Source organism: Oncorhynchus mykiss, chromosome 13, assembly GCF_057628025.1.
Source record: "Oncorhynchus mykiss isolate SJ-2025 chromosome 13, ASM5762802v1, whole genome shotgun sequence".
Classification (NCBI taxonomy): domain Eukaryota; kingdom Metazoa; phylum Chordata; class Actinopteri; order Salmoniformes; family Salmonidae; genus Oncorhynchus; species Oncorhynchus mykiss.
In genome coordinates this window covers 1,949,650-1,973,993 of record NC_143034.1, presented here as the reverse complement: position 1 = coordinate 1,973,993, position 24,344 = coordinate 1,949,650, and the positions used below count along the sequence as shown (strand labels likewise).

At 43.4% G+C, this 24,344-nt stretch overlaps 1 protein-coding gene across 1 annotated transcript; it reads left to right on the top strand.

Annotated features, from left to right (window-relative positions):
- Positions 1-799: 799 nt before the first annotated feature.
- LOC110511677 (uncharacterized) lies at positions 800-22,494 on the top strand. Its single transcript, XM_090194554.1, has 5 exons — positions 800-1,461; positions 5,040-5,189; positions 7,272-8,086; positions 14,863-15,226; positions 18,891-22,494. The coding sequence occupies exons 1-5, from the start codon at positions 1,197-1,199 to the stop codon at positions 19,673-19,675; spliced, it is 2,379 nt and encodes a 792-aa protein (XP_090050680.1). The 5' UTR covers positions 800-1,196; the 3' UTR covers positions 19,676-22,494.
- The last annotated feature ends 1,850 nt before the right edge of the window (positions 22,495-24,344 follow it).

Genomic DNA, 24,344 nt, shown 5'->3' with positions numbered 1-24,344 from the left:
GATGGTTGTCACTATCAACCCCATTATAATAAATCTACTGGTGGATGGTTGTCACTGTCAACTCCATTATAATAAATCTACTGGTGGATGGGGATGGTTGTCACTATCAACTCCATTATAATAAATATACTGGTGGATGAGAGAGAGAAAGAGGATCAGTGAGAGAAAGAGGGTCAGAGAGAGAAAGACGGTCAGAGAGTGTGGCAGAGAGAAAGAGGGTCAGAGACTGGACGAGAGAGAGAAAGAGGTATAGAGATCGAGGGTCAGAGAGAGAAACAGGGTCAGAGTGAGAGAAAGAGGGATAGATAGTGAGGGAAAGAAGGTCAGAGAGAGGGAGAGGATTATATTAAACAGATTCAGATTTGAATCCCAACCTACATTTTTCAAATGATCACTTAGAATGTTTATTTGAAGCTTTATTTAACTGGGATGGCCGGGTGTCATTTTGTAAATGAGAACTTTGTTCTCAACTGGCCTACCTGGTTAAATAAAAAACTAGGCAAGTCAGTTAAGAACAAATTCTTATTAACAATGAAGGCCTACCTCTGACGAAGCTGGACCCTATGGGACTCCCAATCAGCCCGGATTCGACCCAGGGACAGTCATTTCATATAACGTTATATAATATTATTTTGGAAATAAAATTCAAACAATTGTTTTGAAAGTCCAACTTTTTGTCTGAAAATAAAATAAATTGCTCAACTGTTTCATACACTCCAGTCAGCAGATGGCGATGTCTTTCAGGCAAGTCTGCCAGAGTGACGTGTAATTTATTGGACTGGTTCTTTCACCAACAGCTCGACGTTTGTCACTAGTTACCACAGTCACAAAGTCATAATTATTACTAAAACCTTGCCTATTTCTTCAACTTCTCTTCTTAAAATCTGCTAACGTCATTCCTAACCCTGCCCTTTTAAGTTAAAAGACTGAAAAGCAAATGTTTGTTTTCATATTTTTTTTTTACCATAGCCAATGCCTTCTTTGTGGCTGTGGTAACTAATGACAACCCAGGTCGGCAGCCACGTTGTTTTATATTTCAATGAAAAATGGTCAACCACCTCGGTCGCCTGCTCGCCTAAACATTGACTCATTCATGTATAACAGCCACTGTAGTTTAAACACACTTCTGTCGTCCAGCTAGTTATCCCATTTAATTTAATATTTACTACGGTGTTAGTTAGCTGACAACCCGGAATATGAGTTCACTATGCTGTTCACCTCCCGCTAAAGAATCTCTGTGGCTGAATGTTGTCGTGAAAGAGGAGAAGGAAGAGGAGTCTGTTACAGTGAAACAAGAAGTAGAGGGTGAGTCTGTTACAGTGAAACAAGAAGAAGACGCTTTCAGAGTGAAAGAGGAAGAGGAGGATGAAGTTTTTGCAGTGAAAGAGGAGGAAGGAGAGATGACTGTCACATCGAAAGAAGAACAAGAAGAGGAGAAGATAAGAGATCTGATTAACACCAGTAAGTACTGAGTGGTTGCTCATGAAACCAGGACCAAAATAATACCATGATTTTCACGAAATTGTATTTTTGGAGCAAGGGGTGATTTTAACATGTACATCTTGGTGGGAGGCAAACTGATTTAAAAACAATATGCATGTATGCAACGCCACTACACAACACTAAACAATACATTAACGAAGTGAGGTAAAGTACTGGAGTAGAAATACTTTAAAGTACTACTTAAAGTAGCAATACTATAAAGTACTACTTACGTAGAAATACTTTAAAGTACTACTTAAGTAGAAATACTTTAAAGTACTACTTAAGTAGAAATACTATAAAGTACTACTTAAGTAGAAACACTAGAAAGTACTACTTAAGTAGAAATACTATAAAGTACTACTTAAGTAGTTTTGGGGGGTATCTGTACTTTACTTTACTATTTATATTTTTGACTACTTTTACTTTTATTTCACCACATTCCTAAAATAAAATAGTGTACTTTTTACTCCATACATTTTCCTTGACACCCCAAAGTACTTGTTACATTTGAAATGCTTGGCAGGACAAGAAAATGGTCCAATTCACGCAGTTATCAAGAGAACACCTACCTGGTCATCCCTACTGCCTCTGATCTGGCTGACTCACTAAACAGAGAACACCTACCTGGTCATCCCAACTGCCTCTGGTCTGGCTGACTCACTAAACAGAGAACACCTACCTGGTCATCTCAACTGCCTCTGGTCTGGCTGACTCACTAAACAGAGAACACTTACCTGGTCATCCCAACTGCCTCTGATCTGGCTGACTCACTAAACAGAGAACACTTACCTGGTCATCCCAACTGCCTCTGATCTGGCTGACTAACTAAACAGAGAACACTTACCTGGTCATCCCTACTGCCTCTGATCTGGCTGACTCACTAAACAGAGAACATCCCTGGTCATCCCAACTGCCTCTGATTTGGCTGACTCACTAAACAGAGAACATCCCTGGTCGTCCCTACTGCCTCTGATCTGGCTGACTCACTAAACAGAGAACATCCCTGGTCATCCCAACTGCCTCTGATCTGGCTGACTCACTAAACAGAGAACATCCCTGGTCGTCCCTACTGCCTCTGATCTGGCTGACTCACTAAACAGAGAACATCCCTGGTCGTCCCTACTGCCTCTGATCTGGCTGACTCACTAAACAGAGAACATCCCTGGTCGTCCCTACTGCCTCTGATCTGGATGACTCACTAAACACGAATGCATCGTTTGTAAATTATGTTGGAGGGTATCCGTACATTTTTAAAAACAATTAAATGGTGTCGTCTGCTTTGCTTAATATTGGGAATTTGAAATTATTTATACTTTTACTTTTGGTACTTAAGTATATTTAGAACCAAATGCGTTTTGACTTTTTCTCGTGTAGTATTTTACTCAGTAACTTTCACTTTTACTAGAGTAACTCTCTAAGGTAGCTATACTCATACTAGAGTAACTCTCTGTTAAGGTATCTATACTCATACTAGAGTAACTCTAAGGTATCTATACTCATACTAAGGTATCTATACTCATACTAGAGTAACTCTCTAAGGTATCTATACTCATACTAAGGTATCTATACTCATACTAGAGTAACTCTCTAAGGTATCTATACTCATACTAAGGTATCTATACTCATACTAGAGTAACTCTCTATTAGGGTATCTATAGGGGGAATATAAATAAACAGACAATGTTCTTACAATGTTCTCCCTGCACACCAAGTCAGAACTGTAGGATAAATAAAGGGGGAATATAAATAAACAGACATTGAAAGCTCATACAATATTCATTGATTACATTTCTCTAAAACAGGTTATAGGCTACATGTGCACCACCAAGTAAGAACAGTATGCTAAGTTTTGAGAGAGGAAAGAGACCACATTATTAGGGTGAGAAACATGGGCTACCAACAGCATACACTTAGTATTACTTTCTCAGCTACAGTATACATATCTCCCTGGCATATTCCATAATTTATACAGCAGCATACAGTACATTTTTGGACTCACCTTGTTGTGCTCACTTGAACAGGAAAAGTGAGTCCTTCTTGTGGGCTCTTGAAAGAGACCTGAAATCCCGACTTGAAATTCAGAGTTGGATGACCGTTAAATTATTTTCCGTATTTTCCCAGTCGGAGCTAGTTTTATCCGAGTTCATACTTGTCTTGAACTCACTGTAGTCTGAGATTTCCTACTTCTGAGTTTCTAGTTGTTTTGAACGCAGCAGAAGTCATGCTGGATTGACAGGACAATGTATTCAAACTTTTCTGGGCGTTACCCCCTTTCTCGTGCTATCCAAATGGTAGTTACGATCTTGTCTCATCGCTGCAATTCCCCTACGGACTCTGCGAATGTCAAGAGTCAAGAAGCCACTGCTTCTTGACACACAGGTGTCAGGTGATTGTGGAGGGCAGGTCATCTGATGCATCACTCTCCTTCTCGGTGAAATAGCCCTTCCACAGCCTAGAGGTGTGTTGGGTCATGGTCCTGTTGAAAAACAATTGATAGTCCCACTAAGCGCAAACTAGATGAGATGGCATATCGCTGCAGAATGTTGTGGTAGCCATTCTGGTTACGTGTGCCTTGAATTCTAAATAAATCACAAACAGTGTCACCAGTAAAGCAGCCCCACACCATAACACCTCCTCCTCCATGCTTCACGGTGGGAACCACACATGCTGAGATCATCCGTAAACCTACTCTGCTTCTCACAAAGACACGGCGATTGGAACCAAAAATCTCAAATTTGGACACATCAGACAAAAGGACAGATATCCGCCGGTTTAATGCCCATTGCTCGTGTTTCTTGGCCCAAGCAAGTCTCTTCTTCCTATTGGTGTCCTTTAGTAGTGGTTTCCTTGCAGTAATTCAACCGTGAAGGCCTGATTCCTGCAGTCTCTGAACAGTTGATGTTGAGATTTGTCTCTTATTTGAAATCTGTAAAGCATTTATTTGGGCTGCAATCTGAGTTTGGTAACTCTAATGAACTTATCCTCTGCAGCAGAGGTAACTCTGGGTCTTCCTTTCCTATGGCGGTGCTCATGACAACTTTCTTGACATTTTCCAGATTGACTCACCTTCATGTCTTAACTTAATGATGGACTGTTGTTTCTCTTTGCTTTTTGAGCTGTTCTTGCCATAATATGGCTATCTTCAGTATTCCACCTCTACCTTGTCACGACACAACTGATTGACTCAAACACATTAAGAAGGAAATAAATTCCAGAAATGAGCTTTTAACAAGGCACACCTGTTAATTGAAATATATTCCAGGTGACTACCTCATGAAGCTGGTTAAGAGAATGCCAAGAGTGTACAAAGCTGTCACCAAGACAACGGGTGGCTACTTTGAAGAATCTAAAATATATTTAGATTTGTTGAACACTTTTTTTTGGTTACTACATGATTCCATGTGTGTTATTTCATACTTTTAATGTCTTCACTATTATTCTACAATGTAGAAATAGTAAAAAAATATAGAAAAACTCTTGAATGTGTAGGTGTCCAAACTTTTGACTGGTACTGTGTTTTTTTTAATAAATATAACAAATGTTCACCCTCCCAGAGTCCCCGGGTCGTACCTCTTCTGGTGTCACCTTACTGCTGGGTCTGAAGAGGGTGTCTGTGAGGCTGGTGGACTGCAGGAAAATACTGAGGCTGAGTGGAACTACAAGAGGAGGACAAGAGGAGGAAGAGGGAGATTTGACACATCAAAGTACGTTCTGTAGTTTAGTTTGAACAAATGGAATACAGAGTCCTGTTAGATAGACTGGTGTCTGTTTCCAGGACAACCTGCAGAGTCCTGTTAGATAGACTGGTGTCTGTTTCCAGGACAACCTGCAGAGTCCTGTTAGATAGATAGACTGGTGTCTGTTTCCAGGACAACCTGGAGAGTCCTGTTAGATAGACTGATGTCTGTTTCCAGTAGAGGTCGACCGATTTATGATTTTTCAACGCCAATACCGATACCGAATAATCGGGCCAATTTAATTTGTATTTGTAATAATGACAAATACTGAATGAACACTTATTTTAACTTAATATAATACATCAATAAAATCAATTTATCCTCAAATAAATAATGAAACATGTTCAATTTGGTATAAATAATGCAAAAACAAAGTGTTGGAGAAGAAAGTAAAAGTGCAATATGTGCCATGTAAGAAAGCTAACGTTTAAGTTCCTTGCTCAGAACATGAGAATATGAAAGCTGGTGGTTCCTTTTAACATGAGTCTTCAATATTCCCAGGTAAGAAGTTTTAGGTTGTAGTCATTATAGGAATTATTGAACTATTTCCCTCTGTACAATTTCATTAACCTGCTGCAGCTGTACATAGTCTATTGGTAAATAGCCCACCCATTTTCACCTACCTCATCCCCATACTGTTTTTATTTATTTATTTTTATTTTTCTGCTCTTTTGCACACCAATCTCTACCTGTACATAACCATCTGATCATTTATCACTCCAGTGTTAATCTGCATAATTGTAATTATTTGCCTACCTTCTCATGCCTTTTGCACACAATGTATATATAGACTCCCCTTTTTTCTACTGTGTTATTGACTTGTTAATTGTTTACTCCATGTGTAACTCTGTGTTGTCTGTTCACACTGCTATGCCTTATCTTGGCCAGGTCGCAGTTGCAAATGAGAACTTGTTCTCAACTAGCCTACCTGGTTAAATAAAGGTGAAATAAAAAAAATAAAAAAAATAAAAACCTTTGACTATTGGATGTTCTTATAGGCACTATAGTATTGCCAGTGTAACAGTATAGCTTCCGTCCCTCTCCTCGCTCCTCCCTGGGCTCGAACCAGGAACACAACGATAACAGCCACCCTTCAGGCAGCGTTACCCATGCAGAGCAAGGGAAACAACCACTCCAAGGCTCAGAACAAGTGACGTTTGAAACGCTATTAGCGCGCGCTAACTAGCTAGCCATTTCACTGTGGTTACACCAGCCTCATCTCGGGAGTTGATAGGCTTGAAGTCATAAACAGAGCAATGCTTGACGCACAACGAAGAGCTGCTGGCAAAACACACGAAAGGGCTGTTTGAATTAATGTTTACGCGCCTGCTTCTGCCTACCACCTCTCAGTCAGATACTTAGATACTTGTATGCTCAGTCAGATTATATGCAATGCAGGACACGCTAGATAATATCTAGTAATATCATCAACCATGTGTAGTTAACTAGTGATTATGATTGATTGATTTGTTTTTTATAAGATAAGTTTAATGCTAGCTAGCAACTTACCTTGGCTTACTGCATTCGCCTAACAGGCAGGTGGAGTGCAACGAGAGAGAGGCAGGTCGTTATTGCGTTGGACTAGTTAACTGTAAGGTTGCAAGATTAGATCCCCCGAGCTGGTGAAAATCTGTCGTTCTGCCCCTGACCAAGGCAGTTAACCCACTGTTCCTAGTCCATCATTGAAAATAAGAATGTGTTCTTAACTGACTTGCCTCGTTAAATAAAGATTAAATAAAGGTGTAAAAAAAAAAAAAAAAATACTGATTTCTGATTGTTATGCAAACTTGAAATCGGCCCTAATTAATCGGCCATTCCGATTAATCGGTCGACCTCTAGTTTCCAGGAGAGTTCTGTTATACTGGTATATTTCCACCACAGATTTCTTTTAAATGAGATAATTAACATTAATATGTGAATATGCCCAAATCATGAAGTGATGTGAAAACGACACGTTATAATATTAATCAACAATGTCTCTGGTTGGATTTAGGATGGACTAGAAGAAGGTCAAAGTTAACCATCCGTCTGACTTTGTTGTTCACACAGGAGAGAGACGTGACTATCGTGGATCCTCTGGAGAGCCTCAACAACCTCATGACGCTGACGAGGCAGAGAAGAGTCTCTCCAGAGAAAGAATCCACACAGGAGAAAAGCCATACCACTGCTCTCAGTGTGGAATGACTTTCTCTGAATCACATTCATTGAAATCACACCTTAGAATTCACACAGGAAATACATCTTATGGCTGTGATCAATTTGGGAAGAGATTTACTAAGCCAAGCAACATGAAATCACACCAACAGACACAACAGACACACACTGGAGAGAAACCTTACCACTGTTCAGATTGTGGGAAAAGCTTTTCAACTGCAAAGTATTTGAAGCTGCACCAGCGGATACACACAGGACTGAAGCCTTATAGCTGTGATCTATGTGGGAAGAGATTCCTTCGGTTAGTCCACCTGAATGTACACAAGAGAATACACACTGGGGAAAAACCATACCACTGCCCCGACTGTGGGAGTAATTTTGTTCATTCAAGTAGTCTGAAAACACACCAGCTGGCACACAAAGGACAGAAGCCAAAACCTTACCACTGCTCCGACTGTGAGAAGAGCTTTTCAACATCACATTATTTAAAGCGGCACCAGAGAACACATACTGGAGAGAAGCCGTATGGTTGTGATTGGTGTGAGAAGAGATATGCTTTCACAAGTAGCCTGAGTTATCATAAACAGACACACACTGGAGAGAAACCTTACCACTGTTCAGATTGTGGGAAAAGCTTTTCAACATCACATTATTTAAAGCGGCACCAGAGAACACATACTGGAGAGAAGCCGTATGTCATTCAAGTTCTCTGATTTACATTTTTAAAAGATACACACAGGAGATCTACATGACCTCCAACACCAGACCTGGGTAGTAGAACACAGAGTGTGGAATGATCTCCAACACCAGACCTGGGTAGTAGATCACAGAGTGTGGAATGATCTCCAACACCAGACCTGGGTTGTAGAACACAGAGTGGAATGGCGCCAGAGAAGAAGGCCCCCAACCGATTGTGTTTTTTTTTATTGTTTATTTGCATTGTTTGTAACTCTTTTTAATGTTGCCTCAGAGTGGAATGGCGCCGGAGAAGAAGGCCCCCAACCGATTGTGTTTTTTTAAATTGTTTATTTGCATTAAACTACCAACGGGATTAAACTACCAACGGGATTAAACTACCAACGGGATTAAACTACCAACGGGATTAAACTACCAACGGGATTAAACTACCAACGGGATTAAACTACCAACGGGATTAAACTACCAACGGGACATTAAAAACTGTAATATCTTATGCTTCACTGAGTCGTGGCTGAACGACGACACTATCAACATACAGCTGGTTATACACTGCACCGGCTGGATAGAACATACAGCGTCTGGTAAGACAAGGGGCGGGGGACTATGTATTTTTGTAAACAACTGCACTATATCTTAGGAAGTCTCGAGCTATTGCTGGTCTGAGGTAGAGTTTCCCATGATAAGCTGTAGACCACACTATCTACCTAGAGAGTTTTCAACTGTATTCTTTGACTGTGGTATGTAAACAGCTAGAGGATGGCACTAAGACAGCATTGAATGAGCTGTGTTCCGCCATAAGCAAACAAGAAAATGCTCATCCAGAGGCGGCGCCTCCTAGTGGCCGGGCACTTTAATGCAGGGAAATTTAAATCAGTTTTACCAAATCTCTATCAACATGTTAAATGTGCAAGAGGAGAAAAAAAACTCTATACACACGTACAAAGCTTTCCCTCACCTTCCTTTTGGCAAATCTGACCATAATTCTATCCTCCTGATTCCTGCTTACAAGGAAAAAATTAAAGCAGGAAGCACCAGTGACTCTATCAATAAAAAGGTGGTCAGAGGGAGCAGATGCTAAACTACAGGACTGTTTTGCTATCACAGACTAGAATATGTTCCGGGATTCCTCCGCATTGCATTGAGGAGTACACCATATCAGTCATTGGCTTCATCAATAAGTGCATCGAGGACGTCGTCCCAACATTGACCGTACGTACATACCCCAACCAGAAGCCATGAATTACAGGTAACATCCGCACTGAGCTAAAGGCTAGAGCTGCCACTTTCAAGAGCGGGACTCTAACCTGGAAGCTAAAAAGAAATCCCGCTATGCCCTCCGACGAACCATCAAACAGGCAAAGCGTCAATACAGGATTAAGATCGAATCGTCCGGCTCTGTGTTCTGTTAGATGGGTTTTAATCGTCCTACTCCGGCTCTGTGTTCTGTTAGATGGGTTTTAATCGTCCTACTCCGGCTCTGTGTTCTGTTAGATGGGTTTTAATCGTACTTCTGACGCTCTTCAGACATGGCTTGTAAATCATTACAGACTCCCAAGGGAAGCACAGCCATGAGCTGCCCAGTGACATGAGCCTACCAGACCAGCTAAACTACTTCTATGCTCGCTTCGAGGAAAATAACACTGAAACATGCATGAGAGCACCAGCCAGTGCCCAAGAACACTAAGGTAACCTGCCTAAATGACTACCGACCCGTAGCACTCACGTCTGTAGCCATGAAGTGCTATGAAAGGCTGGTCATGGCTCACATCAACAGCATCATCACAGAAACCCTAGACCCACTCCAATTTGCATACAGCCCCAACAGATCCACAGATGATGCAATATCTATTGCACTCCACACTGCCCTTTCCCACCTTGACAAAAGGAACACCTATGTGAAAATGCAATTAATTGACGACAGCTCAGCATTCAACACCATAGTGCCCTCAAAGCTCATCAGTAAGCTAAGGACTCTGGGACAAAACACCTCCCTCTGCAACTGGATCCTGGACTTCCTGACGGGCCGCCCCCAGGTGGTAAGGGTCGGTAACAACACATCTGCCACGCTGATCTTCAACACTGGGGCCCCTCAGGGGTGTGTGCTTAGTCCCCTCCTGTACTCAATGTTCACTCATGACTGCACGGACAGGCACGACTCCAACACCATCATTAAGTTTACCGATGACAGTGGTAGGCCTGATCACCGACAACAACGAAACAGCCTATAGGGAGGAGGTCAGAGACCTGGCCATGTGGTGCCAGGAGAACAACCTCTCCCTCAACGTGATCAAGACAAAGAAGATGATTGTGGACTACAGGAAAAAGAGGACCGAGCACGCCCCCATTCTCATTGACGGGGCTGTAGTGGAGCAGGTTGAGAGCTTTAAGTTCCTTGGTGTTCACATCACCAACAAACTACCATGGTCCAAGCACACCAAGACAGTTGTGAAGAGGGCACGACAAAACCTATTCCCCCTCAGGAGAGTGAAAAGATTTGGCATGGGTCCTCAGATCCTCAAAAGGTTCTACAGCTGCACCATCGAGAGCATCCTGACTGGTTGCCTCACTGCCTGGTATGGCAACTGTTCGGCCTCCGACCGCAAAGCACTACAGAGGGTGGTGCGAACGGCCCATTACATCACTGGGGCCAAGCTTCCTGCCATCCAGGACCTCTATACCAGGTGGTGTCAGAGGAAGGCCCTAAAAATGGTCAAAGACTCCAGCCACCCTAGTCTTAGTAGAACCGTTAGACTCATAGGCTGTTCTCTCTGCTACCGCACAGCAAGCGGTACCGGAGCGCCAAGTCTAGGTCCAAGAGGCTTCTAAACAGCTTCTATCCCCAAGCAATAATACTTCTGAACATCTAGTCAAATGGCTACCCAGACTAATGGATTCCCAGACTAATGGCTACCCAGACTAATGGCTACCCAGACTAATGGATTCCCAGACTAATGGCTACCCAGACTAATGGCTACCCAGACTAATGGCTACCCAGACTAATGGCTACCCAGACTAATGGATTCCCAGACTAATGGCTACCCAGACTAATGGCTACCCAGACTAATGGATTCACAGACTAATGGCTACCCAGACTAATGGCTACCCAGACTAATGGCTACCCAGACTAATGGCTACCCAGACTAATGGCTACCCAGACTAATGGATTCACAGACTAATGACTACCCAGACTAATGGCTACCCAGACTAATGGCTACCCAGACTAATGGCTACCCAGACTAATGGCTACCCAGACTAATGGCTACCCAGACTAATGGCTACCCAGACTAATGGCTACCCAGACTATTTGCATTGCCTCTCCTCGTCTTTTACACCGCTGCTACTCTCTGTTGTTGTCATCTATAGTCACTTTAATAACTTCTACCTTAATGTACACATTACCTCAACTAACATGTATTGTTTACCATGCTTTCATTAATAACATGTATTGTTTACCATGTTTTCATTAATAACATGTATTATTTACCATGTTTTCAGGTCCATTAATATTACTGCTGCTTAATATCTACTTTATAAACTGGCGCATTTTAAGTTTTAGAGTCTTTTAGCTTTTGCAAGGTTTACTCTGAGTACCACCCCCCCCCCCTCACCCCTACCAGCTCACTAGGAGGGACCTCCTCTGAGTACCACCCCCTCCCCCCTCACCCCTACCAGCTCACTAGGAGGGACCTCCTCTGAGTACCAAACCCCCCTCACCCCTACCAGCTCACTAGGAGGGACCTCCTCTGAGTACCACCCCCCCCCCCCCTCCTCTCACCCCTACCAGCTCACTAGGAGGGCCCTTCTCTGAGTAACAACTCCCCCCCTCCTCTCACCCCTACCAGCTCACTAGGAGGGCCCTCCTCTGAGTACCAACCCCCCCCCCCCTCCACCCACCCCTACCAGCTCACTAGGAGGACCCTCCCTGAGTCCGAAACCACCAGCCCCCCCCATCCCCCCTTCGCCCCTACCAGCTCACTTGGAGGGCCCTCCTTTGTGTTGCTGACAAAACATTGAGGGTGACTTCGGGGACACACCCATCAACTTCAGGACACACCCATCAACTTCGGGACACAATCGTGATTTCTTGCGATCAGTGGGATGCTACCGTCCCACCTGGCCAACTTCTGGTGAAATGGCAGAGCGCCAAATTAAATTACTATAAATATTAAACTTTCATGAAATCACAAGTGCAATACACCAAAATAAAGCTTAATTTATCGTTAATCCAGCCAACGTGTCAGATTTCAAAAAAGTCTTTACGGCGATAGCAAACCATGCGATTATCTGAGGACAGCGCCCAGCACACAAATCAATAACAAATAATTTTCAACCAAGGAGTTGCGACACAAGTCAGAAATAGCGATATAATAAATGCCTTACCTTTTTAAGATCATCTTCTGTTGGCAATTAGGAACGCCTCTCCATTCTTTTTTTGTGAAATTGAGCAAACTAAAAAATAACACAGTGCCTTACAGGATTATTTTCTGTGTGTAAACATCTTACAAAACACCCTGGCTCTGCGAGAATCAGTCCACTACATGTGTTTAGTACTGGGGAACAGAATCAGTCCACTACATGTGTTTAGTACTGGGGAACAGAATCAGTCCACTACATGTGTTTAGTACTGGGGGGGAACAGAATCAGTCCACTACATGTGTTTAGTACTGGGGAACAGAATCAGTCCACTACATGTGTTTAGTACTGGGGAACAGAATCAGTCCACTACATGTGTTTAGTACTGGGGGGGAACAGAATCAGTCCACTACATGTGTTTAGTACCGGGGGGGAACAGAATCAGTCCACTACATGTGTTTAGTACTGGGGGGGAACAGAATCAGTCCACTACATGTGTTTAGTACTGGGGGGGAACAGAATCAGTCCACTACATGTGTTTAGTACTGGGGGGGAACAGAATCAGTCCACTACATGTGTTTAGTACTGGGGGGGGGGGAACAGAATCAGTCCACTACAAGTGTTTAGTACTGGGGGGGGGGGAACAGAATCAGTCCACTACAAGTGTTTAGTACTGGGGGGGGGGGGGGGAGAATCAGTCCACTACATGTGTTTAGTGCTGGGGGGGGGGGGGGACAGAATCAGTCCACTACATGTGTTTAGTGCTGGGGGGGGGGGGGGGACAGAATCAGTCCACTACATGTGTTTAGTACCGGGGGGGAACAGAATCAGTCCACTACATGTGTTTAGTACTGGGGGGGAACAGAATCAGTCCACTACATGTGTTTAGTACTGGGGGGGTGGGGGACAGAATCTGTCCACTACATGTGTTTAGTACCGGGGGGGAACAGAATCAGTCCACTACATGTGTTTAGTGCTGGGGGGGGGGGGGACAGAATCTGTCAACTACATGTGTTTAGTACCGGGGGGGGACAGAATCTGTCCACTACATGTGTTTAGTACCGGGGGGGAACAGAATCAGTCCACTACATGTGTTTAGCACTGGGGGGGTGGGGGACAGAATCAGTCCACTACATGTGTTTAGTACTGGGGGGGGGGGGAACAGAATCAGTCCACTACATGTGTTTAGTACTGGGGGGGGGGGGGGGGGGGGACAGAATCAGTCCACTACATGTGTTTAGTACTAGGGGGGGGGGGGGGGGGGGGACAGAATCAGTCCACTACATGTGTTTAGTACTGGGGGGCCTAGGAACAGTGGGTTAACTGGTCTAGGAACAGTGGGTTAACTGGTCTAGGAACAGTGGGTTAACTGGTCTAGGAACAGTGGGTTAACTGGCCTAGGAACAGTGGGTTAACTGGTCTAGGAACAGTGGGTTAACTGGTCTAGGAACAGTGGGTTAACTGGTCTAGGAACAGTGGGTTAACTGGTCTAGGAACAGTGGGTTAACTGGTCTAGGAACAGTGGGTTAACTGGTCTAGGAACAGTGGGTTAACTGGTCTAGGAACAGTGGGTTAACTGGCCTAGGAACAGTGGGTTAACTGGTCTAGGAACAGTGGGTTAACTGGTCTAGGAACAGTGGGTTAACTGGTCTAGGAACAGTGGGTTAACTGGTCTAGGAACAGTGGGTTAACTGGTCTAGGAACAGTGGGTTAACTGGTCTAGGAACAGTGGGTTAATTGCCTGTTCAGGGGCAGAATGACAGATTTCTACCTTGTCAGCTCGGAGATTTTAACTTGCAACCTTTCGGTTACTAGTCCAATGGGGGGTGAATGGAGGAATGTGTGTGTGTGTACTGGTATGTTGCATTAATCAACTCCTTATCCAATCAGAACACACAGTGTGTGTTTTCCTACCTATCAGGTTAGTGTGTGTGTAAAAGATACACATTGTTTCAAGTGATCACCGTGAAAGTGAATTTATCAACTATAAGTATCATTACTATTGCACTGTATGTTGTAACGTTATAAAAAAAAATATATATACTTGAAATAAAAAAATTATTGAAAGTGATTCACTTTTGTTGTTGTCTCAATAATATAATAAACTGTTCCCTCCACTCCATTCAGCGGACGGCGATTTGGATCATTTATTTGGTGTCGCCGGTGTGACGTATAATCTAGTGGACGGGACTTCAACAACAACAACACGGCTACTATGGATCTAACTGCTTCGGTAGCTTTCTAGCCAAAATTTAAAAAACGAAAATATTAAAGCTCTTTACATGGTTTCGGTGTATATTAACCACTGTATTTTAAACACACTTTTGTCGTCTTATCCCGTTTAAATTAACATTGACTCTGTTGTTATTAGTCAGGTAGCCCGGTTTGATAAATTGGCCTAGCACTAGGCTAGTCGCTAATGCTAACTAGCTAGCTATCATCCTTGACCATGAGTTCCCCAAACTACTCTCCTCTTGCTAAAGAAGAACAGGTCTGCTGGACGGAGAAAGAGGGTCTGTGGCTGAATGTTGTCGTGAAAGAGGAGAAGGAAGAGGAGGATGTCACAGTAAAACAAGAAGTAGAAGGTGAGGCTGTTACAGTGAAAGAAGAAGAGGAAGACGCATTCAGAGTTAAAGAGGAGGAGGATGTTACTGTAAAAGAAGAGGAGGATATTACAGTAAAAGAAGAGGAGGAAGAAAAAGAGGAGGATGCAGTTTTTGGAGTGAAAGAGGAGATGACTGTCATATCGAAAAAGGAGGAAGAAGAGGAGGAGGAGACAGGAGACCTGATTAACACCAGTAAGTACTGTCTTAAGAACAGGGTCACAACATCTGCAGTTGAACTGATGTGTGATTTTAAAGGGTCAATCTGCAGTTCCTACATCTGTTTTTGGACTATAAATAGCCGTTGTTTCTTGAAGAATAGAACTTATAAACTTAAACTTTCTTTAAAAAAATAAAAGAATGTAGGTTATATTATTTAAATTATTTCAAGGCTATAGCCAACAAAGAAATACGCTCAGCATTTTAAACAACATTTCGTTGTATTAAATCATTACAGTCTGAACTGTATAGCCTATAGCCTGTGATTTATTCAGAGTTAAATACAAATTAAATGGGGAAAAAAAGGACTTAGTGCCTTTGAATTAATTTTTAGAAACACGAGTTTGGCCAGTCTGGGGCTTCAGTCTGGGGCTTCAGTCTGGGGCTTCAGGCTCATGCGATGGTGACTGGAGAATATCCTCTCCACACATGCAGAGCCCCTGGGGAGGATAAACGCCCTTCAGGTCACTCTTGACAGGCTGGGCAGAGATGCAGAGCCCCTGGGGAGGCTAAACACCCATTTGGTCACTCTGGACAGGCAGAGATGCAGAGCCCCTGGGGAAGCTAAACACCCTTCAGGCCACTCTGGACAGGCAGAGATGCAGAGCCCCTGGGGAAGCTAAACACCCTTCAGGCCACTCTGGACAGGCAGAGATGCAGAGCCCCTGGGGAGGATAAACACCCTTCAGGTCACTCTGGACAGGCAGAGATGCAGATTTGAGATTTTTCTATAGATATTCCTAAAGGTTTTTTAGGCAAAAATCTAAACGGAAAGCGCTCCTTGAACGTGGGAAAATGCCAGGCCTATTGGGCCAAAAATCAATTATGGCCTCTAGTATAGATAATAAAACCAAAATTAACTAACCGTTTAAGAGATCAGATTTGTTTTGTTTATAAATACTTTGCTACAATGACACTCTTAGTTATCTACCTACTTCGTTCCATTCTTTTAGCATGTGCATCTAGTAATCTACACCACCATTGCTTTTGGGAAACGTGTCTGTTCTGTGGATTTAGTTGTGGACAGTCCATCACAACACTCCCTCTCTCTCTTGGTCCTCAGTCCATCACCACACTCCCTCTCTCTCTCTTGGTCCTCAGTCCATCACCACACTCCCTCTCTCTCTTGGTCCTCAGTCCATCACCACACTCCCTCTCTCTCTTGGTCCTCAGTCCATCACCACACTCCCTCTCTCTCTTGGTCCTCAGTCCATCACCACACTCCCTCCCTCTCTTGGTCCTCAGTCCATCACCACACTCCCTCTCTCTCTTGGTCCTCAGTCCATCACCACACTCCCTCTCTCTCTTGGTCCTCAGTCCATCACCACACTCCCTCTCTCTCTTGGTCCTCAGTCCATCACCACACTCCCTCTCTTGGTCCTCAGTCCATCACCACACTCCCTCTCTTGGTCCTCAGTCCATCACCACACTCCCTCTCTTGCTCTTGGTCCTCAACTTTGTAAGTCAGTTTGATTTTGTACCTGTGTGTTTTATCAGTTTCTATATGTAAAATATTTGAGTGAACTCCATGACAGTAGATTAAGGGGATAATAGAAGCACGTAAATAGACAACAGATGCATGCTGGGCCGGGCCCTGAGCTCGTGAAGTGAAGAGCTACTGGAGCGAAATTGGAGAAAGCCGACGCTCTTCTGGGTAGTTTGGGTGAGACCCAGGTGGTATACCCTCTACCCTTCTGGGTGGTTTGGGTGAGTCCCAGGTGGTTTTAATTTGACCCAGAAGCCAACAATAGCAGTCTCCAGGCAACAATAGACATATAAAATACCTGCCTTGACTTCCTCATAGATCTACAACAAAGGCTCCGTGACAGACATCGAAATTGAGTTCAGGTGCATCCTGTTTCCATTGGTCATCCTTGAGATGTTTCTACAACTTTATTTGAGTCCCACCTGTGGTAAATTCAATTGATTGAACATGATTTGGAAAGGCACACACCTATCTATATAAGGTCCCACAGTTGACAGTGCATTTCAGAGAAAAACCCAAGCCATAAGGTAGAAGGAATTGTCTGTAGAGCTCCAAGACAGGATCGTGTCGAGGCACAGATCTGGGGAAGGGTACCAAAAAAATGTCTGCAGCATTGAAGGTCCCCAAGAACACGTTGGCCTCAATCATTATTAAATGGAAGAAGTTTGGAACCACCAATACTTTTCCTAGACCTGGCCGCCGGGCCAAACTGAGCAAACAGGAGAAGGGCCTTGGTCAGGGAGGTGATCAAGAACTCGATGTTCACTCTGATCATCATGTCTGGAGGAAACCTGGCACCATCCCTACGGTGAAGCATAGTGGTGGCAGCACCATGCGGTGGGGATATTTTTCAGCGGCAGGGAGACTAGTAAGGATCGCAGAGCAGCCAGAGCCTGAACTTGAACCCAACCGAACATCTCTGGAGAGACCAGAAAATAGCTGTGTAGCAAAGTTCCCTTGTCCAATCTGACAGAGAGGATCCTCGACTACGGCGATGTCATCTACAAAATAGCTTCCAACACTCTAACTCAGCAAATTGGATGTAGTCTATCACAGTGCCATCAGTTTTGTCACCAAAGCCCCATATACTACCCACCACTGCAACCTGTATGCTCTCGTCGGCTGGCCATTGCTTCATATTCGTCGCCAAACCCACTGGCTCCAGGTCATCTGTAAGTCTTTGCTAGGAAAAGCCCCGCCTTATCTCAGCTCACTGGTCACCATAGCAGCACCCACTTGTAGCACGCGCTCCAGAAGGTATATCTCACTGGTCACCCCCAAAGCCAAATCCTCCTTCGGCCGCCTTTCCTTCCAGTTCTCTGCGGTCAATGACTGGAACAAACTGCAAAAATCACTGAAACTGGAGACTCATATCTCCCTCACTAGCTTTAAGCACCAGCTGTCAGAGCAGCTCACAGATCACTGCACCTGTACATAGCCCATCTGTAAATAGCCTATCTAACTACCTCATCCCCATACTGTTATTATTTTATGTATTTTGCTCCTTTGCACCCCAGTATCTCTACTTGTACACTCATCTTCTGCACATCTATCACTTCAGTGTTTAATTGCTATATTGTAATTATTTAACCACTATGGCCTATTCATTGCCTTACCTCTCTTATCCTACCTCATTTGCACACACTGTATATAGACCTTTTCTATTATATAATAGACTGTATGTTTGTTTGTTCCATGCGTAACTCTGTGTTGTTGTTTGTGTCGAACTGCTTTGCTTTATTCTTGGCGAGGTCGCAGTTGTCAATGAGAACTTGTTCTAAACTAGCCTACCTGGTTAAATAAAGGTGAAATAAATACAATTAAAATAAATAGACATTACTACTAATGTGAAATGTCGAAATATGACTGCTGTTCATCACTAGACTGTCTTATTAGCTTAGTGCTATTAGTTAATGCTAGCAGATATCATAGACTTCCAGTCATTGTGCTAACGGATTAGCTCGCAAAATCTACCGCTAACGTCCTTCAATACTGGACACAGAGACCAAAATGGTATCGGTGAGTTAATCTGACTGGGGAAGTAGGTAAATGGTTCTCCTTGTCCAAAAATCCCCAAAGAAAATCCATTAAAGGTTAGACGAAATAATTTACATATTCACTATATTGACTTGTGTGATTTTGTTGTTCAAACAGGAGAGAGACGTGACTATCATGGATCCTCCGGGGAGCCTCAACAACAACATGATGCTGACGAGGTTGAGAAGAGTCTCTCCACGTCAGAACAAATCAAGAAACACCAGCAGAGATTCATCTATTCAACAGAACTTAAAAGACATCAGAGAATCAACACAGGAGAAAAACCTCATAGCTGTGATCAATGTGGGAAGAGTTTTGCTAAGGCAGGAGGCCTGGCTACACACCACAGAATACACACGGGAGAAAAACCGTACCACTGCTCTGACTGTGGAATGAGCTTTGCTACCTCAAGCCAGCTGATAAGACATCAGAAAACACACACAGGAGAAAAGCCTTATTGCTGTGATCAGTGTGGGAAGAGATTCATTCAATCAGCAAACCTGACTGTACACAAGAGAATACACACGGGAGAGAAACCGTACCACTGCTCCAACTGTGCAAAGAGCTTTTCTACTTCAAGCGGATTGATAACACACCAGCGAACACACACAGGAGAGAAGCCTTACCACTGCTCTGACTGTGGAAAGCGCTGTACCACCTCGAGTGCACTGATATCACACCAGCGTACACACACAGGAGAGAAGCATTACCACTGCTCTGATTGCGGGAAGAGTTTTGCTACTTTAAGCAACCTGACACAACACCAGCGAACACACACAGTAGGAAAGCCTCATAGCTGTGATCAATGTGAGAAGAGATACTCCCATCTAATGTCTCTGATTAAACATCAGAAAATACATGAAGAAAATCCAGACCTAGGTAGAACACAGAGTGTGGAATGACCTCCAACACCAGACCTGGGTAGTAGAACACAGAGTGTGGAATGATCTCCAACACCAGACCTGGGTAGTAGAACACAGAGTGTAGAATGACCTGGGTAGTAGAACACAGAGTGTGGAATGACATCCAACACCAGACCTGGGTAGTAGAACACAGAGTGTGGAATGATCTCCAACACCAGACCTGGGTAGTAGAACACAGAGTGTAGAATGACCTGGGTAGTAGAACACAGAGTGTGGAATGGTCTCCAACACCAGACCTGGGTAGTAGAACACAGAGTGTGGAATGGTCTCCAACACCAGACCTGGGTAGTAGAACACAGAGTGTAGAATGACCTGGGTAGTAGAACACAGAGTGTGGAATGACATCCAACACCAGACCTGGGTAGTAGAACACAGAGTGTGGGATGATCTCCAACACCAGACCTGGGTAGTAGAACACAGAGTGTAGAATGACCTGGGTAGTAGAACACAGAGTGTGGAATGACATCCAACACCAGACCTGGGTAGTAGAACACAGAGTGTGGAATGATCTCCAACACCAGACCTGGGTAGTAGAACACAGAGTGTAGAATGACCTGTGTAGTAGAACACAGAGTGTGGAATGACATCCAACACCAGACCTAGGTAGTAGAACACAGAGTGTAGAATGACATGGGTAGTAGAACACAGAGTGTGGAATGACATCCAACACCAGACCTGGTTAGTAGAACACAGAGTGTGGAATGATCTCCAACACCAGACCTGGGTAGTAGAACACAGAGTGTGGAATGACCTCCAACACCAGACCTGGGTTGTAGAACACAGAGTGTGGAATGACATCCAACACCAGACCTGGGTAGTAGAACACAGTGTGGAATGACCTCCAACACCAGACCTGGGTAGTAGAACACAGTGTGGAATGACCTCCAACACCAGACCTGGGTAGTAGAACACAGAGTGTGGAATGATCTCCAACACCAGACCTGGCTAGTAGAACACAGAGTGTGGAATGACCTCCAACACCAGACCTGGCTAGTAGAACACAAGAGTGTGGAATGATATCTTTGTGATAACTTTTGATGCAGCTGGTTCAACTTGTTTCATCCTTCAGTATTTCTTAAATAATACTATTGACAGCTCTAATGTCAAATGATCAGATTTCCTAGCTTGTAAATGATCAAACATTTAACATTTTATAGAATAAACATCAGGGACATATGAAAACACCTGTGGAACGGCTTCTCGGTTGCCCCGGCAACAATTCCCATAACATGATGCTGCCACCACTAGACTTGAAGAATACAGAGGGTTTTACTCAGTGTTGTGCTGTATTGGATTTTGACCTAAATTGTCCTTTTTAATTTAGGCCCAAAAAGTTATTTAACCATTATTTAACTAGGCAAGTCAGTTAAGAACAAATTCTTATTTTACAATGACGGCCAAACCCGGACGACGTTGGGCCAATTGTGTGGCTCCCTATGGACTGAACCAGCTGACGGAACATTGAACCAGCTAACGGAACATTGAACCAGCTGACGGAACATTGAACCAGCTAACGGAACATTGAACCAGCTAACGGAACATTGAACCAGCTAACGGAACATTGAACCAGCTGACGGAACATTGAACCAGCTGACGGAACATTGAACCAGCTGACGGAACATTGAACCAGCTGACGGAACATTGAACCAGCTAACGGAACATTGAACCAGCTGACGGGACATTGAACCAGCTAACGGAACATTGAACCAGCTAACGGAACATTGAACCAGCTGACGAAACATTGAACCAGCTGACGGAACTTTGAACCAGCTAACGGAACATTGAACCAGCTGACGGAACATTGAACCAGCTAACGGAACATTGAACCAGCTAACGGAACATTGAACCAGCTAACGGAACATTGAACCAGCTAACGGAACATTGAACCAGCTAACGGAACATTGAACCAGCTAACGGAACATTGAACCAGCTAACGGAACATTGAACCAGCTGACGGAACATTGAACCAGCTGACGGAACATTGAACCAGCTAACGGAACATTGAACCAACTAACGGAACATTGAACCAGCTAACAAAACGTTGAGTCAGTTCTACATATTCCTAAACATGTACAGTGTTCCAAATGTCATATTGTTGATAAATATGTAGTTCTCTTATATTTTAGTTGAATCTGTATTTGTTTTATTCAAATCACACCGTAATACCTGAGGGTAATCATTTTTATTTTATTCAATTGAGTATTGTAACAAGTATAAAAAAGCTAATGTGTTTGAGAATGAGTCAACTGTGTTGGGTGTATTGTGAGGGTCAAAAGAGGGAGGGAGGGAGAGAGAGGGTGGGTAAGAGAGGAGAGAAATAGACAGAGAGAGAGAGGCCAGGTGGGTAAGAGAGACGGAGAGAAATAGACAGAGAGAGAGAAAGGGTGGGTAAGAGAGGAGAGAAATAGACAGAGAGAGAGAGGCCAGGTGGGTAAGAGAGGAGAGAAATAGACAGAGAGAGAGAGGCCAGGTGGGTAAGAGAGGAGAGAAATAGACAGAGAGAGAGGCCAGGTGGGTAAGAGAGAAGGAGAGAAATAGACAGAGAGAGAGGCCAGGTGGGTAAGAGAGAAGGAGAGAAATAGACAGAGAGAGAGAGGGAAGGAGAGAAGTAGACAGAGGGTAATCATAATAATATATAAATACAAATAAAACCATAATCATTATGCTTAATTCTATGTAAAAATATATGTTAATTTTTCTGCATATCTCAGCGTACCTCTTGATCTGTCTGTATCCTCCTGACTGGTGGTTCTTTCTGTTATAGAAAATAAATATGCTTCTCGGCATCTCTGCTAAAATCTGGGTAAAAGAGTGAAATGTGTGAGTCTTATTCAGTACGTTTAGTTATTGTTTGCTTTTCCCAAGTCTACCAGCCTAACCAGCAGACATGTCAGATAGTTAGACATGCTACTCTATCTTGATAGCTAAGATAGTTAGACAAGCTACTCTATCTTGATAGCTAAGATAGTTAGACATGCTACTCTATCTTGATAGCTAAGATAGTTAGACAAGCTACTCTATCTTGATAGCTAAGATAGTTAGACAAGCTACTCTATCTTGATAGCTAAGATAGTTAGACATGCTACTCTATCTTGATAGCTAAGATAGTTAGACAAGCTACTCTATCTTGATAGCTAAGATAGAGTAGCTAGCTTGTCTAACTATCTTGATAGCCTGAAATGGCATCTTTGGTAGCTAGCTATAATGTTGGGAGATTGGCAACCTATCTGGGCTAAACGCCAACTTCATCAAATCACTAGGTGGCTGGTAGTAACAACAACACAGAAACAACAACAACAAACATTAATTTCTTCGTTTTAGTGTGTCGTGCAACAGCATAAAGTAAGTCAGCATACTACATATACATATACATACTATATACAGTGCCTTGCGAAAGTATTCGGCCCCCTTGAACTTTGCGACCTTTTGCCACATTTCAGGCTTCAAACATAAATATATAAAACTGTATTGTTTTGTGAAGAATCAACAACAAGTGGGACACAATCATGAAGTGGAACGACATTTATTGGATATTTCAAACTTTTTTAACAAATCAAAAACTGAAAAATTGGGCGTGCAAAATTATTCAGCCCCTTTACTTTCAGTGCAGCAAACTCTCTCCAGAAGTTCAGTGAGGATCTCTGAATGATCCAATGTTGACCTAAATGACTAATGATGATAAATACAATCCACCTGTGTGTAATCAAGTCTCCGTATAAATGCACCTGCACTGTGATAGTCTCAGAGGTCCGTTAAAAGTGCAGAGAGCATCATGAAGAACAAGGAACACACCAGGCAGGTCCGAGATACTGCTGTGAAGAAGTTTAAAGCCGGATTTGGATACAAAAAGATTTCCCAAGCTTTAAACATCCCAAGGAGCACTGTGCAAGCGATAATATTGAAATGGAAGGAGTATCAGACCACTGCAAATCTACCAAGACCTGGCCGTCGCTCATACAAGGAGAAGACTGATCAGAGATGCAGCCAAGAGGCCCATGATCACTCTGGATGAACTGCAGAGATCTACAGCTGAGGTGGGAGACTCTGTCCATAGGACAACAATCAGTCGTATATTGCACAAATCTGGCCTTTATGGAAGAGTGGCAAGAAGAAAGCCATTTCTTAAAGATATCCATAAAAAGTGTTGTTTAAAGTTTGCCACAAGCCACCTGGGAGACACACCAAACATGTGGAAGAAGGTGCTCTGGTCAGATGAAACCAAAATTGAACTTTTTGGCAACAATGCAAAACGTTATGTTTGGCGTAAAAGCAACACAGCTGAACACACCATCCCCACTGTCAAACATGGTGGTGGCAGCAGCATCATGGTTTGGGCCTGCTTTTCTTCAGCAGGGACAGGGAAGATGGTTAAAATTGATGGGAAGATGGATGGAGCCAAATACAGGACCATTCTGGAAGAAAACCTGATGGAGTCTGCAAAAGACCTGAGACTGGGACGGAGATTTGTCTTCCAACAAGACAATGATCCAAAACATAAAGCAAAATCTACAATGGAATGGTTCAAAAATAAACATATCCAGGTGTTAGAATGGCCAAGTCAAAGTCCAGACCTGAATCCAATCGAGAATCTGTGGAAAGAACTGAAAACTGCTGTTCACAAATGCTCTCCATCCAACCTCACTGAGCT

Excerpts from the sequence above, each read along its gene's own strand:
- LOC110511677 (XM_090194554.1), top strand. The coding sequence starts at position 1,197 with ATGAGTTCACTATGCTGTTCACCTCCCGCTAAAGAATCTCTGTGGCTG. Across the intron at positions 5,190-7,271 it reads GGGAGATTTGACACATCAAA|GAGAGAGACGTGACTATCGT; the intron begins GTACGTTCTGTA and ends TTGTTCACACAG. Across the intron at positions 15,227-18,890 it reads AGGAGACCTGATTAACACCA|GAGAGAGACGTGACTATCAT; the intron begins GTAAGTACTGTC and ends TTGTTCAAACAG.